Source organism: Formica exsecta, unplaced genomic scaffold, assembly GCF_003651465.1.
Source record: "Formica exsecta isolate Colony F162 unplaced genomic scaffold, ASM365146v1 scaffold28, whole genome shotgun sequence".
NCBI lineage: Eukaryota > Metazoa > Arthropoda > Insecta > Hymenoptera > Formicidae > Formica > Formica exsecta.
In genome coordinates, this window is record NW_021850063.1 from 294,082 (window position 1) to 307,969 (window position 13,888).

The 13,888-nt window shown below is 42.7% G+C and overlaps 1 protein-coding gene across 3 annotated transcripts in view; it reads right to left on the reverse strand.

The window, feature by feature from the left end:
- Nucleotides 1-62: 62 nt before the first annotated feature.
- LOC115237148 (leucine-rich repeat serine/threonine-protein kinase 1) overlaps nt 63-13,888 on the reverse strand; it is a 16,302-nt gene continuing 2,476 nt past the window's right edge. For all 3 annotated transcript variants that reach the window (XM_029810025.1, XM_029810024.1, XM_029810023.1), the window contains one exon: nt 63-9,810. In XM_029810025.1, the coding sequence (XP_029665885.1) occupies nt 2,332-9,801 (7,470 nt within the window). In that variant the 5' untranslated portion in view covers nt 9,802-9,810 and the 3' untranslated portion in view covers nt 63-2,331. The remainder of the gene's footprint in view (nt 9,811-13,888) is intronic.

Sequence of the window (13,888 nt, forward strand, 5' to 3'; positions counted from 1 at the left end):
TATTAATTAAAATATGAGTATTACCATGCTTGTATTATAGAAGTAGAAATGATAGCAGAGTCTTGTTCAACAAGTATAGTTTGTATTTTGTGACAATCAATACATTAAATAACAATGGATTTCGGTAATGTTACAACTTATGCTGTTGAGTATGAGATGATAATTATAATAATATTCACAATGAGAGTAAACATGAATTTACAAAGATATTTCTAATGTGTTCAATCATAGAATTTTCTCTTAGTGAATAATTATAAATCTTACATCATTAATCACTTGCCGTATTCCAAGGTATACTTAATAATAATCTAGAAAGTATCCTTGTATAGGATGAGATGTATAATTTCTAGTTCTTCATAATAGTTATCATCTTAGAAAAAAGGGATACAAGCTGCATATATATCACACTGTGGTTCGCTTCATGCGCTGCAGGTACAAGTAATTAAAAAAATAAGTATAAAATGTGCGCACGCACTGTATAAATTAAAGATATATATTTATATATATTATACGTTCAATATCGACTAAATTTTGCATGTTTTGCTGTATGTTGCTATTTTACATAATTATTATAACATTAATATTGTTCACAAATTTGAGAGTATTTTGTTTTATTTATTACAAGCATTTTCATCAATTTGGATATCACCGATAAGCCCTTACGGCATTTAACGTGTCAATGTATGTATCGAACGTGCTGGTTTGGAAATTATGGAGAGCAAGCCCTATATTATATATAATATTAGAAAGACTCGGCCGATCTCGTCACATTTTCTAGAAATAATATTCATCTAGCTTTTTAGATGCCATCTTTAAAAAAAATGTATTATACGCGCGACATGTAAATCGTATAATTATATTGTTCACTTTCTTTTCTTATTGTTATGATACTAATAAAAGAGTTATTCTGAAGAACGCTTAATCTTAAGAAGCGAGTATATAGCTCTCAATAAGACAAAATTTCTAGAAAATCTCCTGAAGAGCTACTTGTCATTAAAAAAACACAATTAGAGAGCATCGTTATTAAAAATAATGTAACAGCTTTCAATATTTTACGTTCTTTCTTTCGCTGAGTACCTCGTATCACATTCATTACGCGCTTGGGATACACTAATTATTTCTCTATAATTAAAACATAGATGAAAATTTAATGATTCAATTGAGCAAAATGCTTCTAATGTGTGTGTGTGTGTGTATATAGTCTCATATCTAGTATTATAATAACGCAATGCTGATATATTTATATAATGTGTCCTACAATAATCTTAAAATTAGATTTTTAAATCTTTACATATCTCGCGATAAGACTCGAAAGACATTATTTTGGACGTGATGCAACTGAATTGCAGGGAAATATATGAGTATGATTTTGATATCATATTTTTATCTATTCAAGACTGTGAAACTTACGTCAGTAAAATAAAAATCTCTCGATACGTGTGTGTGTGTGTGTGAATATTATTGAGATTAATTGATAGTGCTAAAAAATGCTCAAAACAGCTCAGATAATAATATCAAATACGATATTGAAGAATGTTTATCTTTTTTCGCTCTTGTCTTATTGCGACGACATAAATTACATTAATATCGGACTCGTTTCTATTCTTTCATTATTTAAAGCATTATATAAATATTTAAATACTACGAATCGTAACGTTTGATTATACTTATGCAAACGAGAACGTACTTTAGAGTATCGTTAAACTCTTATACATCTTTACGATTTTGTTTTATACAAAATAAGATTATTTCTCTCCCTCTCTCTCTCACTCTCTTACACTCTTGATTCGATAATTCCTGCAACCTGGACGAACTAAAGAATTAGCATACAGCCTGTAACGCGATACATAAGATGTTCGTCAATAAGCGTGCTTCGAAAAAATCGAGTGTTGAAACTTGCAAGATTATTATTCTTTTTAAATTCTATAAAAACGATTTCTTCCTCAAGCGCGCTTATTCGCACCACGAATGCCTGTTATATACTAGGTATTATAATATTGGACGTATAAGATTCACCCGAACGCAGGGAGACTCGGTTAAACTTCGCACCACCTAAATGCTTCGACGAAAAGAGAAGAGAGTTTGATAAACTTCATCGCTTTTCGAAATTTCATTATACCGAAATGTCTACATTGGCACCGACCAAAGTTTACAACCTTTTTCTGCCGGTATTTATTGGAAGAAAGTTGGATTGTTTCATCGTCTCACCGCACATTCAGCGTTAAATGCAATCTGTCAGCATCTTATGTGTTGTTTTCGAGATAAACGAAACTTGAAATCAGACATCGTTGAACGCGAGCGAAAATGCGGATGTTAAGATCTTCGGGAGAATCAAGCCGACGACCAATTTTCCGATCGCCATAGCAAGGTATACATGCCGTGTCTGAGTTCTTCATTCTCCAGGCTCTTCAACGGGAAGTCGGTGTATCGTGCGATCAGGCTGCGATAGCCCTGGCCAACGGTTGCCAGCAGTGCGTTCTTCTTGTCGGTGGATTTAAGGGACACAATCTGACAAACCTTGCCCTCGAACGGCCGGAACACGGTGACGGGTCGCAGAGTGCCGCACTCAGCGACGACGATGCAGCCCCAGGTGGTGCCGATGTACAGCTGACCGGAGTTGGCCTCGAGCGCGGTCACTTGACACTTATCCGTTGATAGATTCTCCTCGATAGAGATAGACTTAAGACTTTCGGAGCACGGCACCAGTTTGGACATGTCGAGCTTATTGACGATCTGTCGGCCGTCCACGTCCCATTGGTATACTATGCAACCTGGATATGTGTACGAAAAGACGAAGCTTTCGATGGTCGCGCCGATCAGATACGTGGCGAAAAGATTCTTCATAATGGCGTCGTTGGCGGTCCCGGTGGAGTGAGACAACTGTACCGTATCGATTAGGTTGCCGTCCTTCAGCGTATAGACGGATATCCGGCCGAAACTTTGGCCAGCCCAAAGCTCCACCACGCGTCTCTTTCGACAAATCGCCGTCAGCGAGTAAGTTTTGACATCAGCACTATGACGTGTCACTTCTGCTGTCCCGCCACCAGTGATCTCCGTCTTCCTTACCTGCGTGAATGAATTGGACAACAAAAAGATACGACCGCTGTGCAGTGCCACAGCAAACTGTTTCAATTGTTCTAAGTGGATCAGTCCGACTACTTTAGATTCTCTGCTGTGATCTGCCTCGAGGTTGTAGCTAGCTACGCAGCCAAAGTTGCCGCATAGATAGACATGCACTTGGCCGGCGTTGTCGCCGATCCAGATGTAGCCGTCCACGCCGTGCATGGCGTACGGTATCACCGGCGTCTCGATACGCACGTGGCGCAGCCAACCCTTCTGGGTGCCCAATAGCATGTCCACCTCGCCGTTGTTGTGGCCAAACCATATCTCGTCACCATTCAAGCTGTCCGCGTCGCTAGTCGAGCTATTGCCGGCTCGATTCGTCATGGTGACTGCCGTTACTTGCGTGCGCTCCGTCAGCAGGGTGACATCTATCAGGTGCGTGAATTCGGGCGCGGAAGCGATCGAAACGATCTGACTAGCTGTCGGTCGATCCTTCGGATTCTGCGCCCAACATATCACCATTAAGTCGAGTGCGTAACATGGATGGAGAGTCTCGCGGTACATGAGCGGCGGTCTACCGCCCTCCAGGATGCACTCCTTCACCGCTTCATGACCCTCGAACGGTTGGCGCAACGTAATCAGTTCGTAGATGAACATGCCGAACGAGAACGAGTCCACCTTCTCCGTATACTCCTCCTCGCCGTTGTATCTGATGATCTCGGGTGCCATAAAACCCTCTGTGCCTCCGAAACCTTTTGCTCCCGTGGGAAGCGTCAACCTTGAAATCCCATAATCGGCAACTTTGACGTGCACCGGTTCCAAACTCTCCTGAAACGGCAACGGTATCTGCCACACTAGCACGTTCTCTGATTTCAGATCGCGATAAATGACGTGCTGCTGATGCAGATACTCCACCGCTTTGGCGACCTGTAGGATTATCGCCTGTAGCGTATAGGGATCTAGTTTAGCGCCGGAGCGACGGTAGTTTTTCAGGACGCCGTCTAGCGCGCCCTGAGGAGCGAGATCCAGAACCAGAGCCAATGGACTGACGACTATGCCGATTAATGGCACGATATTGGCGTGTCTGAGTGTCAGCAAGATGTTGAGTTCCTGACGGGCCATGCAATAGGCCTTGCAGGCGTATTGCAATGGGTCGCGGTCCCATTTGCTCTGCGATGCTTTATACGCGAGTATCGCTGATTGCGTCGAGTTCGGACCCGGCGAGACCGGTTGTAGCATCTTAATAGCCACGTCGGCGCGAACATGTGTGCCTGGTAACCGGCAGTTGCCACGAAAGACAAAACCGAAGGCGCCGCGACCGAGCAGTTTGCCTCGTTTTAGATCCTCCGATTTGATAAGATGCTTAGCGCCCAGATCCATAAAAATGATATCTGGCGCGATGTGCGACAGTGGGATCTCCGAATGTCTCGGACAGCTGATAGATTTGTTACTGTACGCTGCCAATATGCACTCCTCCACCATCCAAGAATATGCAAGGATACCTTCGAGATGCGAAGAGGGAGTCTGCTGCCTCGACATGTCCGGGTGTCCCTCGAGCGATGGCATTCTGCTGGACGTTAAACTATCATAACCGACGCCGCTGTCGCCGTCGGATTTGTAGCTGTCTTGGCTTTGTCTTTCGCTACGATTTACGGCGCAATATTTTTGGATGTCTTCGATTATCCGACCGTCACCGTCGTTCGATTCGATGTCACTGCTCTCAGTGTTGTCGAGCAAACAGCGCGGACACGGTATAAGTCTGGTGACCAGCAATTTGCCTTCCGATGTATGAACAAAGCGCGTGCCTAGCGTAGGATACCAATCTTCGAGGAGGATGTCGATGTGGTCGACAATCAATGCCATCAGTTGCGGCATACTTTCCATCCGTGGCTCTACTACGATTGCCTGATAGCCCATTGGTTCCTCATCTACGGAATCGGACATGATGGGTTGTTTAATTACTAGAGTATCTACTGGAAACCAAATTTCGAGGATGGCGGAATTTCGCAGATCCACCGTGCACCAAATACCATCCTGCTTAAGCTTAAATTTGAACTGCCTGTAATCGTACGGTGAATTCTTTAGGTTATAACAGACCTCCTTCAAACGCAACAATGCAATGCCCGAGTATCGCAGCTCGATTCCTGTCTGCCAGAGCACCCACTCGGCCTGCAAGTCTAGTAGACTAGCAAAGATGTTATCGTCAACAAAGTCCTTGAACGGCGCCAGAAACGACATGACGATCTCGACAATAGCATCGTCGGCGAGAATTCGAGTAATCAATCGGGACCAGAAGCCGCTGGGAAAGTATGACATGAGTAACAGCCTGGTGACGGAACAGTCGGGCTGTGATCTCGACGTAAGCACGCATTCAGCGTTGCTCTTATCGCTGGATGGCGCGCCCAGACATGTGAATATAGGCGACGTAATCTTCTTGGCGCGTACGTGCCAACCACGCGTCTTCACCGGCACTTTGATGATTTGATTATTGCGCAGAATATCCTCCTCAGTCGGTAGAAGAGACGGTATCAACAATGTACGGCAATCCCATGTCAGTGCAACCTCGAATTTATTAAGCAGGCTGACAATATAGCCCTGTGTATCGATCGATGATATCGTGGAGGATTTGAAGACGTGCTGGATATCGTCCAACTTCATTATACCAGATCTGGCAAATGGATTAATCTCCCGTATAGTTACTACATGGGCCAGCATGTCGCAGAGCCACTGCGGATCTAAAAAATAAAGATCTTTCAACGTAGCATCATCGTAATGCAAGATTATACCGTTCTCGTGGAGAAACAATGTCGCCTGATGCAACTCGGCGGGGTCTCTAAATGATCTATGCAGTTTTTGAAGTTCGTTGTTAACTGCCGCGTAATATTGGTCGGCTTTTAACACTGGATCTAGGCCGGACAACTTCCTGTCGTGCGCCAGTTGGATTACTACGTCCTCTAGTGCTAGATAACTAGCCGGAACCTTCTGTTCTAGCAGCAACTCCTTGCTACCGGGCGATCTCAGGCTGAAGACAACGTCGTAGATGAGATTGCACAACATCTTGATGTTGTGGCGCGTTTTACAGCTCACTTCAATCGTTTCCATGACCTTGGGCAAGCCGCATTTCTCGGCATCGACCACATTGATAAATTTGTCGCGGATATATTGCTGCAAACCTTCGCTGTGCTCGTAGAAAATGTCATAGTGGGTGCCGATGATAATGACCGGTGAGTTAGGCGCTCTACTTTGAATGTTCACTAGCCACTGAAAGATTTCGGATACGCCCTTGAAACCGTCTGTGATCCGCCACACGACTAGATATAGACTGCGCTTTGATAGAAAATACTGATGCGTTGCATAGTACTCGCGTTGGCCGCCAAAATCCCAGGTTCTGAAATAGACCGGACCGTGGGATGATTGTCCGCGCACCTTCTTCTCATAGATCCAATCGCCGATATCCACACCCACCGTCGAAATGGTTGTGCCCTTGGCAGTCTTTGCGTTAATGTTCTTGTTACCCATTCGTTTGGCCCAATGCTCGGATGCCTTCTTCTTGTTTGGCACTTCACCTTCCTGCCGCAACTGTTCGAGCAGACTTGTCTTACCGATTCCTTGAATACCAACAATCATCAGCTTCATGCGCGCGTATGCCTTGGCGTCTTCCAGAATCGACTTCAGGTAACCGATTACATCCATCGTCTTGTACTTTTTTGACTCGATCATCGACTTGAGCGGCTCCTGCAACCGGCAACCCTGCGTGTTCAGATTCCATAAACGTCCCAGTAAACCCATCTGCGGCGGTAGCTCGACGATTTCGTTGTTGCCGCTGATATTTAATACCGACAGATTATTAAGCTCGTAAATATTGTGCGGTATTTCGCGCAATTGATTGTTACTAACGTCCAACATACTAACGTTGGGAAAGAGCAAATACGATTTGGAGCTGGAATGTCCGATTCCTTTCGAATCCTTGTCAGAGTCGTTTCGCTCTTCTTCTAGACTTGGCATCTCGCCGTCGTCGCACGACGTTAACTGGATGCGGTTCAGTAGATTGTTCGCCAGAATCAATGTGCGCATATTCTCCAGCCGTAGGTGCCGTCTATGTGCACACACCGATTGCAGCACGATATCGCGCATCGATGTAGGTGTCTGGCGATTGCCGGGTACGATGCTGGGCGATTGCGCATTGACGGCTGGACAGTAGCAGGCTGTATTTGCCTGTTCCATGCTGTCGGAACTGTCAACCTGCGGCAAACTTGGCCACCTCGTAATCTGATTATTCGATAAATCTAGCTGTTTCAGGCTCGCTGGATATGAGGTGATGTGGCTCATCGATCGCAGAGAGTTGTATGCCATGTTCAATCGCACTAGGCTCACAGCCAGACACGGTAACGCCACGGGAATACTGTTGAAGAGATTGTGCGCCAGATTCAATGACGCCAGCACTGACTTGTTGCCATTCTCCGTGTCATCGCTCATTCTTTCTGATACTTGAACCGAACCGGTCCACACATGCGGTCGTTCCATCTCGATCACCTGCGCGTTTGCGATCTTCGTGAAGGAATCGAATTCCATGGACTCTATCCGCGGCACAATGGCCGATCCACGAAAGTCGGTGCATGTCTGTTGCGTCTCGTCACAACTGCGCTGCGACTTCCTTAGGATATTCTGCGATACTTGACTGGGTAGATCGCGTAATAGATTAAACGACGCGTTCAGTTCCTTGAGTTTAGGCGCGCGCCACAGATTCTGTGGCAGACACTGTAACTTGTTGTTGGAGACGTCTATGATCTCGAGAGCTGGAAGGCTCATAATGAATTCGGGTAGTTGCTCCAATCGATTGTCCTGGAGATACATCTCCTCCAGAACCGGGCATAGCTTGTCCTTCGGGTTTTTCGAGTCAGCCGTGAGAGTGTCGATCTTGTTCTGTGCCATGTTGAGATAACGTAAACTCTGGAGATAGAACATGGCAGACGGCACGGAAGTTATGGAGTTGTGAGAGATATCGACTCGCGTGATGGCGTACAGCACCAGGTCGTTGTTCTTTGGGCTCAGCTTCTTGTTGACGTGCAGCACCGCGTCGATCAGCCACTGCAACCGGATCTGGGAGAGACGACACTGTTGATTATGCCAATTGATCATGGTGGGCGTTTTCGGGAACAGCGTAGAATAGGTGACATGACCGAAAGACGACAAGGCGGAGAAATGCGAGCTTTGTGTGCACTCGGTCATCGCTTTCTTGTTGATTTTGTACTCGGAGTCCGGATGCGCTTTAATCGACAGCAACTTTGCGGTCAACGTCTCGTCGCGATTTTGCGCAGCGATCTTCAGCGCCTTGCACTCGTTGTCGACAGCACCATGCTTCAACAGCAGATCCACGATCTTTACGTCGCGATTCTGACATGCTATCGTCAGTACGCTCGAGTAACTGCCCTCGGGATCATTCTGATCATACAGGACTTTAACAGACAATTCTAGATTGGCACCAGCTTGAAGGAGAGCGTTCACTACTTCGGTATGTCGACCCCTAACGGCCGCGTGCAACGCCGTTTCGCTGCCATTGTTGCAATAAAGATCCAGATTCACCGGGTATATCATTTTATCATCTCTTTTGTCCGTGGGCGTTTTGCTACGGAAATTCAAGGATGACATCAGTCTCTGGATACCGCTGGAGATTTTGCGTTTCGATACCGGGAGCTGCTGCGCGCCACCCACGCCATCCTCCTCCTTGGTTGTTCTCGCCTTCACTCGATAACTCAAAAGTAATTCGACGCATCTAACATTGCCCAGCATGCTGGCTATATAGAGCGCATGCTGGCCAGTGACATCTTGCGCATTGATATCAAACGGCAGATCATACTCGAACTCGCCGGATGGGTCTCTGTAGTGCTGATACACATGTTGCGGATATTCAAATTTAAGCAACGCGTCGATTACTGAATGATGACCGTTTATCGTAGCCGCATGTATCGGCAACCAACGCTCTACCGTAAGCTGTTGCACCTGCTTGGGAAAATGCCGGAGCAGTAAGTCGACGATTTCCACCTTGCCGTGATAACACGCTATGTAGAGCGGACAGTATTTAGTGACCGGATGAATCCTGCAATCGACGCCGTGATCCAACAGCAGCCGAACGATGTCCTTATGGCCGCTCTCACAAGCGATGAAGAGCAGCGTGTTGGCGCCGTTCGGCGTCATATTCACCACGCATTCTAGATCGGTCGACAAGCCTTGAATGATGCTCCGGGCAGCCACGGTGTCGCCTTGGATACAAGCTGCGCGTAAAGAGGAGTGGGTCGCCTGTTTCGCCAGTTCGTATTGCTCGGCCGCCGCTTTCAGAAGATGAATACAAGAATCGTGTTTGCCTTTCTCGGCGATGTCGAGCGGCTGCAAGTCGTCGTCGTCGCGGATCATGAGATCCGCGTTGAAACTCAGCAGTCTCTCCACGTTACCGGCGTGACCATGCTCCGCGCACACGTGCAGCGGCGTCCGATGATGACCACGGGGTCCGCAAATGACGTTTGGATCGGCTCCAGCGGTCAGCAGGACGTCCAGACAGCGGGAATTCTCCGTGATCGCGGCCGCGTGCAGCGGCGTCCTACCCCACGAGTCCTTGCTGTTAATATACTGCGCGTGCTCGCCACGCAACAGATCCTCCAGCAGCTCGGCATTGTCCCAGAGCGCGGCCTGGTGTAACAGCCGGCCCGGAAAGTCCTCGTCGATCGGCGTATAATCCTCCATCACCAAGATCTGCGAGATATATATATCAATCAGACAAAAAGACTGGTAAAATATGAAATATTTAAAGATATTTACTTTTTTATATTATAATATTTGCTACTACATTTTTCACAGAATAATAAGTAGGATTGATTAATGATTTTACTTTTATATAAATGCAATACTGCACACATGCAATTGCATACTTTCTTCAATCGTTTTTTTTTTTTTTTTTTTTTTTTTTTTTTTTTTTTTTTTTTTTTTTTTTTTTTATTTTTTTTTTTTTTTTTTTTTTTAAAATTTTTCTTTTGTTGCTTTATTTGCGATGTTTGAGAGACAACAAGAAATATAATTTAAATTTAAATTAATGTTGAAATTTTGGTAGCATATATTATACTTTCCATTTTTATATTTGATTTTGTGCGATAGTTTTTTATATTTTGCACTGTGAAAATATTCGGAAAATAAGATCTTTGCGTATCCGCGTTAAATAAAAATAAATAAGTTTTCTTTCAAAAAGAAAGAATTTACTTACCGAGCCGTAAAGTAGACCACAGGAATCCATACAGAGGTAAAGGCAGGTCGCTACGCCTTGAATCCTTAATTGACCTCTCGATATCGATGTTCTTTGAAAAATCGCTGAAACAGATAATAATTGTCTCATCAATTTTATTAAATTTTTTTATAAGGTTTATTTATTATTCGAATTCTAGGCTCCATAAAAGTTATAGCTGTAATTTAAACAAGATCTCGATTCATTTAACTCGCTTGAATCGCTCTAATCTTGCATTGCATTCAGCACGTGATAATATAAAACATATATATTTTTTAATCTACATAAAAAGAATTAAAAGTCATAAGTAAAATTCATTGTTCACACAAAACCAATATTTATATACGATCCCTTTCTATTTGATTAAAAAAGAAAGTAAATGTGTCATACATATATAAGCACACTTATCGGTTTAACAATCAAATTAATAAACTTAATGAATGACACAAAATCTATCCCTGATAAAAAAAAAAAGTCATGGTTTATTTTTCATTCGATCTCGACATTTCTTTTTTTCAGTCGTTTATTCTCATTTCGACTATATAAAGATAAAGAGAGCAAAATGATCGTTTGCGCAATTTCTAATCGTGATCGTTTTCACACAAATTAGTCTGCTATTTATCTATTTCACGCGCACGCGTAAATATACGCGTGCACGCACGCTTCGTGTAGAAAGCTGTCACGATAGAGTGTTTTAACCTCCATGTTTAATTGTTCGTGCGTGTCAAGAAAAAATGAAAGCGACAGCACGAAGGCATCGCGATTAAATGAATGAGAAATATCTTACGCGTCGAGTATATAAATTTCTCGTTTTTTGTTGAGCATATCTTTTTAGATCGGAATTTTTTCACGGAAATTTTCTGAGCGCGAAAATACGATCATTGAATCTCATTTATTAAAAATCTGCGATTGTTTTTAAATAAGCTACACATTATATATACCTTGCGTACCTCAACATGACACCATAGAAAATCTCTCTTCGAAGAGAAACCATAAAATCTACATCCCTCCAATATCAAAATTATCAATTAATTCAAGCTGAACTTTCCAGAGGTTGCGGAGTCATCGTGGATCTCTCTCTTTCTTTCTATCTCTTAGAAACATTCCATTAATTCGATATTCGCAGTTTGTTTGCTTTCGGAGTATCTCTCGTTTACCTTTGCCAGAATTTAGATTGGCCGTAGCATCTCGATAGAATTAGCGTCGACGCCGAAGCGTCACTCGAGCAGTACTTTTCTCGCGTGTTATCAGAAACGGAAAGTCTCGGGCACACATCGTGATTAATAGTTTCAGATGACATTCGCTGTCAAGTATGAAGGCGAAACATCATTGCCGCGCGATCTCACGCGGCACTACTGACAGATGACAGAGCGGACTACGAAAAGTCATGGAACCGGATAGCAAATAGAACCGTTTGACAACTCCAGTCACTGCGCCGTATGCATAGATGATATAAGAAAATAGATAGCTAACTATATTTCGCTTTGGAATAGTGTTTTTAGCGCCATCTGGGCGGATACACATGAGTGAACTAAGGCTTGGAGCACATACTTTTGCATAAGCGCATAATCATAAGCATAAGGAAATTGATTGGTCCATTTCCTTATGCATATACTTATGGACCAATCAATTTCCTTATGCTTATGATTATGCGCTTATGCAAAAGTATGTGCTCCAAGCCTTAGTTCACTCATGTGTATCCGCCCAGATGGCGCTAAAAACACTATTCCAAAGCGAAATATAGTTAGCTATCTATTTTCTTATATCATCTATGCATACGGCGCAGTGACTGGAGTTGTCAAACGGTTCTATTTGCTATCCGGTTCCATGACTTTTCGTAGTCCGCTCTGTCATCTGTCAGTAGTGCCGCGTGAGATCGCGCGGCAATGATGTTTCGCCTTCATACTTGACAGCGAATGTCATCTGAAACTATTAATCACGATGTGTGCCCGAGACTTTCCGTTTCTGATAACACGCGAGAAAAGTACTGCTCGAGTGACGCTTCGGCGTCGACGCTAATTCTATCGAGATGCTACGGCCAATCTAAATTCTGGCAAAGGTAAACGAGAGATACTCCGAAAGCAAACAAACTGCGAATATCGAATTAATGGAATGTTTCTAAGAGATAGAAAGAAAGAGAGAGATCCACGATGACTCCGCAACCTCTGGAAAGTTCAGCTGGAATTAATTGATAATTTTGATATTGGAGGGATGTAGATTTTATGGTTTCTCTTCGAAGAGAGATTTTCTACGGTGTCATGTTGAGGTACGCAAAGTATATATAATGTGTAGCTTATTTAAAAACAATCGCAGATTTTTAATAAATGAGATTCAATGATCGTATTTTCGCGCTCAGAAAATTTCCGTGAAAAAATTCCGATCTAAAAAGATATGCTCAACAAAAAACGAGAAATTTATATACTCGACGCGTAAGATATTTCTCATTTATTTAATCGCGATGCCTTCGTGCTGTCGCTTTCATTTTTTCTTGACACGCACGAACAATTAAACATGGAGGTTAAAACACTCTATCGTGACAGCTTTCTACACGAAGCGTGCGTGCACGCGTATATTTACGCGTGCGCGTGAAATAGATAAATAGCAGACTAATTTGTGTGAAAACGATCACGATTAGAAATTGCGCAAACGATCATTTTGCTCTCTTTATCTTTATATAGTCGAAATGAGAATAAACGACTGAAAAAAAGAAATGTCGAGATCGAATGAAAAATAAACCATGACTTTTTTTTTTTATCAGGGATAGATTTTGTGTCATTCATTAAGTTTATTAATTTGATTGTTAAACCGATAAGTGTGCTTATATATGTATGACACATTTACTTTCTTTTTTAATCAAATAGAAAGGGATCGTATATAAATATTGGTTTTGTGTGAACAATGAATTTTACTTATGACTTTTAATTCTTTTTATGTAGATTAAAAAATATATATGTTTTATATTATCACGTGCTAATGAGAATGCAAGATTAGAGCGATTCAAGCGAGTTAAATGAATCGAGATCTTGTTTAAATTACAGCTATAACTTTTATGGAGCCTCATTGAGAATTCGAATTTAAAATCTCGTACGAAACGAGAAGCCTAATTAGGGCGCATTAATTCGCAGCATGTTGTCAAGGTAAATGTAATAATAGTAAAGAATATTTGCGCAAATATTGACAATCACGGCATACACGCATTACAATGCATTTGATGCATTGCAGAAGTCATTCGGGAGGAGGCAATGAGATTAGAAGAAATAATACTGACATTGACAATTATGTAACGAAGTCATAAACAAGACTTGTAAGTATTTTATATATGTGTGTGTGTGTGTGTATGTGTGTGTACATACGCATATACACACGCATATATTCATATGTTGTGTGCGCGATATGAAGTATATAATATCTCGTAAAGAATTAATTTTTCGTCATGTGTGCCTTTCCTATCTTTATATTTTTACGTGAAAATAACTGTGTGTGTATGAGACATTTTATGTAAAGTTGAAAATGAAATGAATTGATCGACATATACAAAAAAAAAAAAAAAAAAAA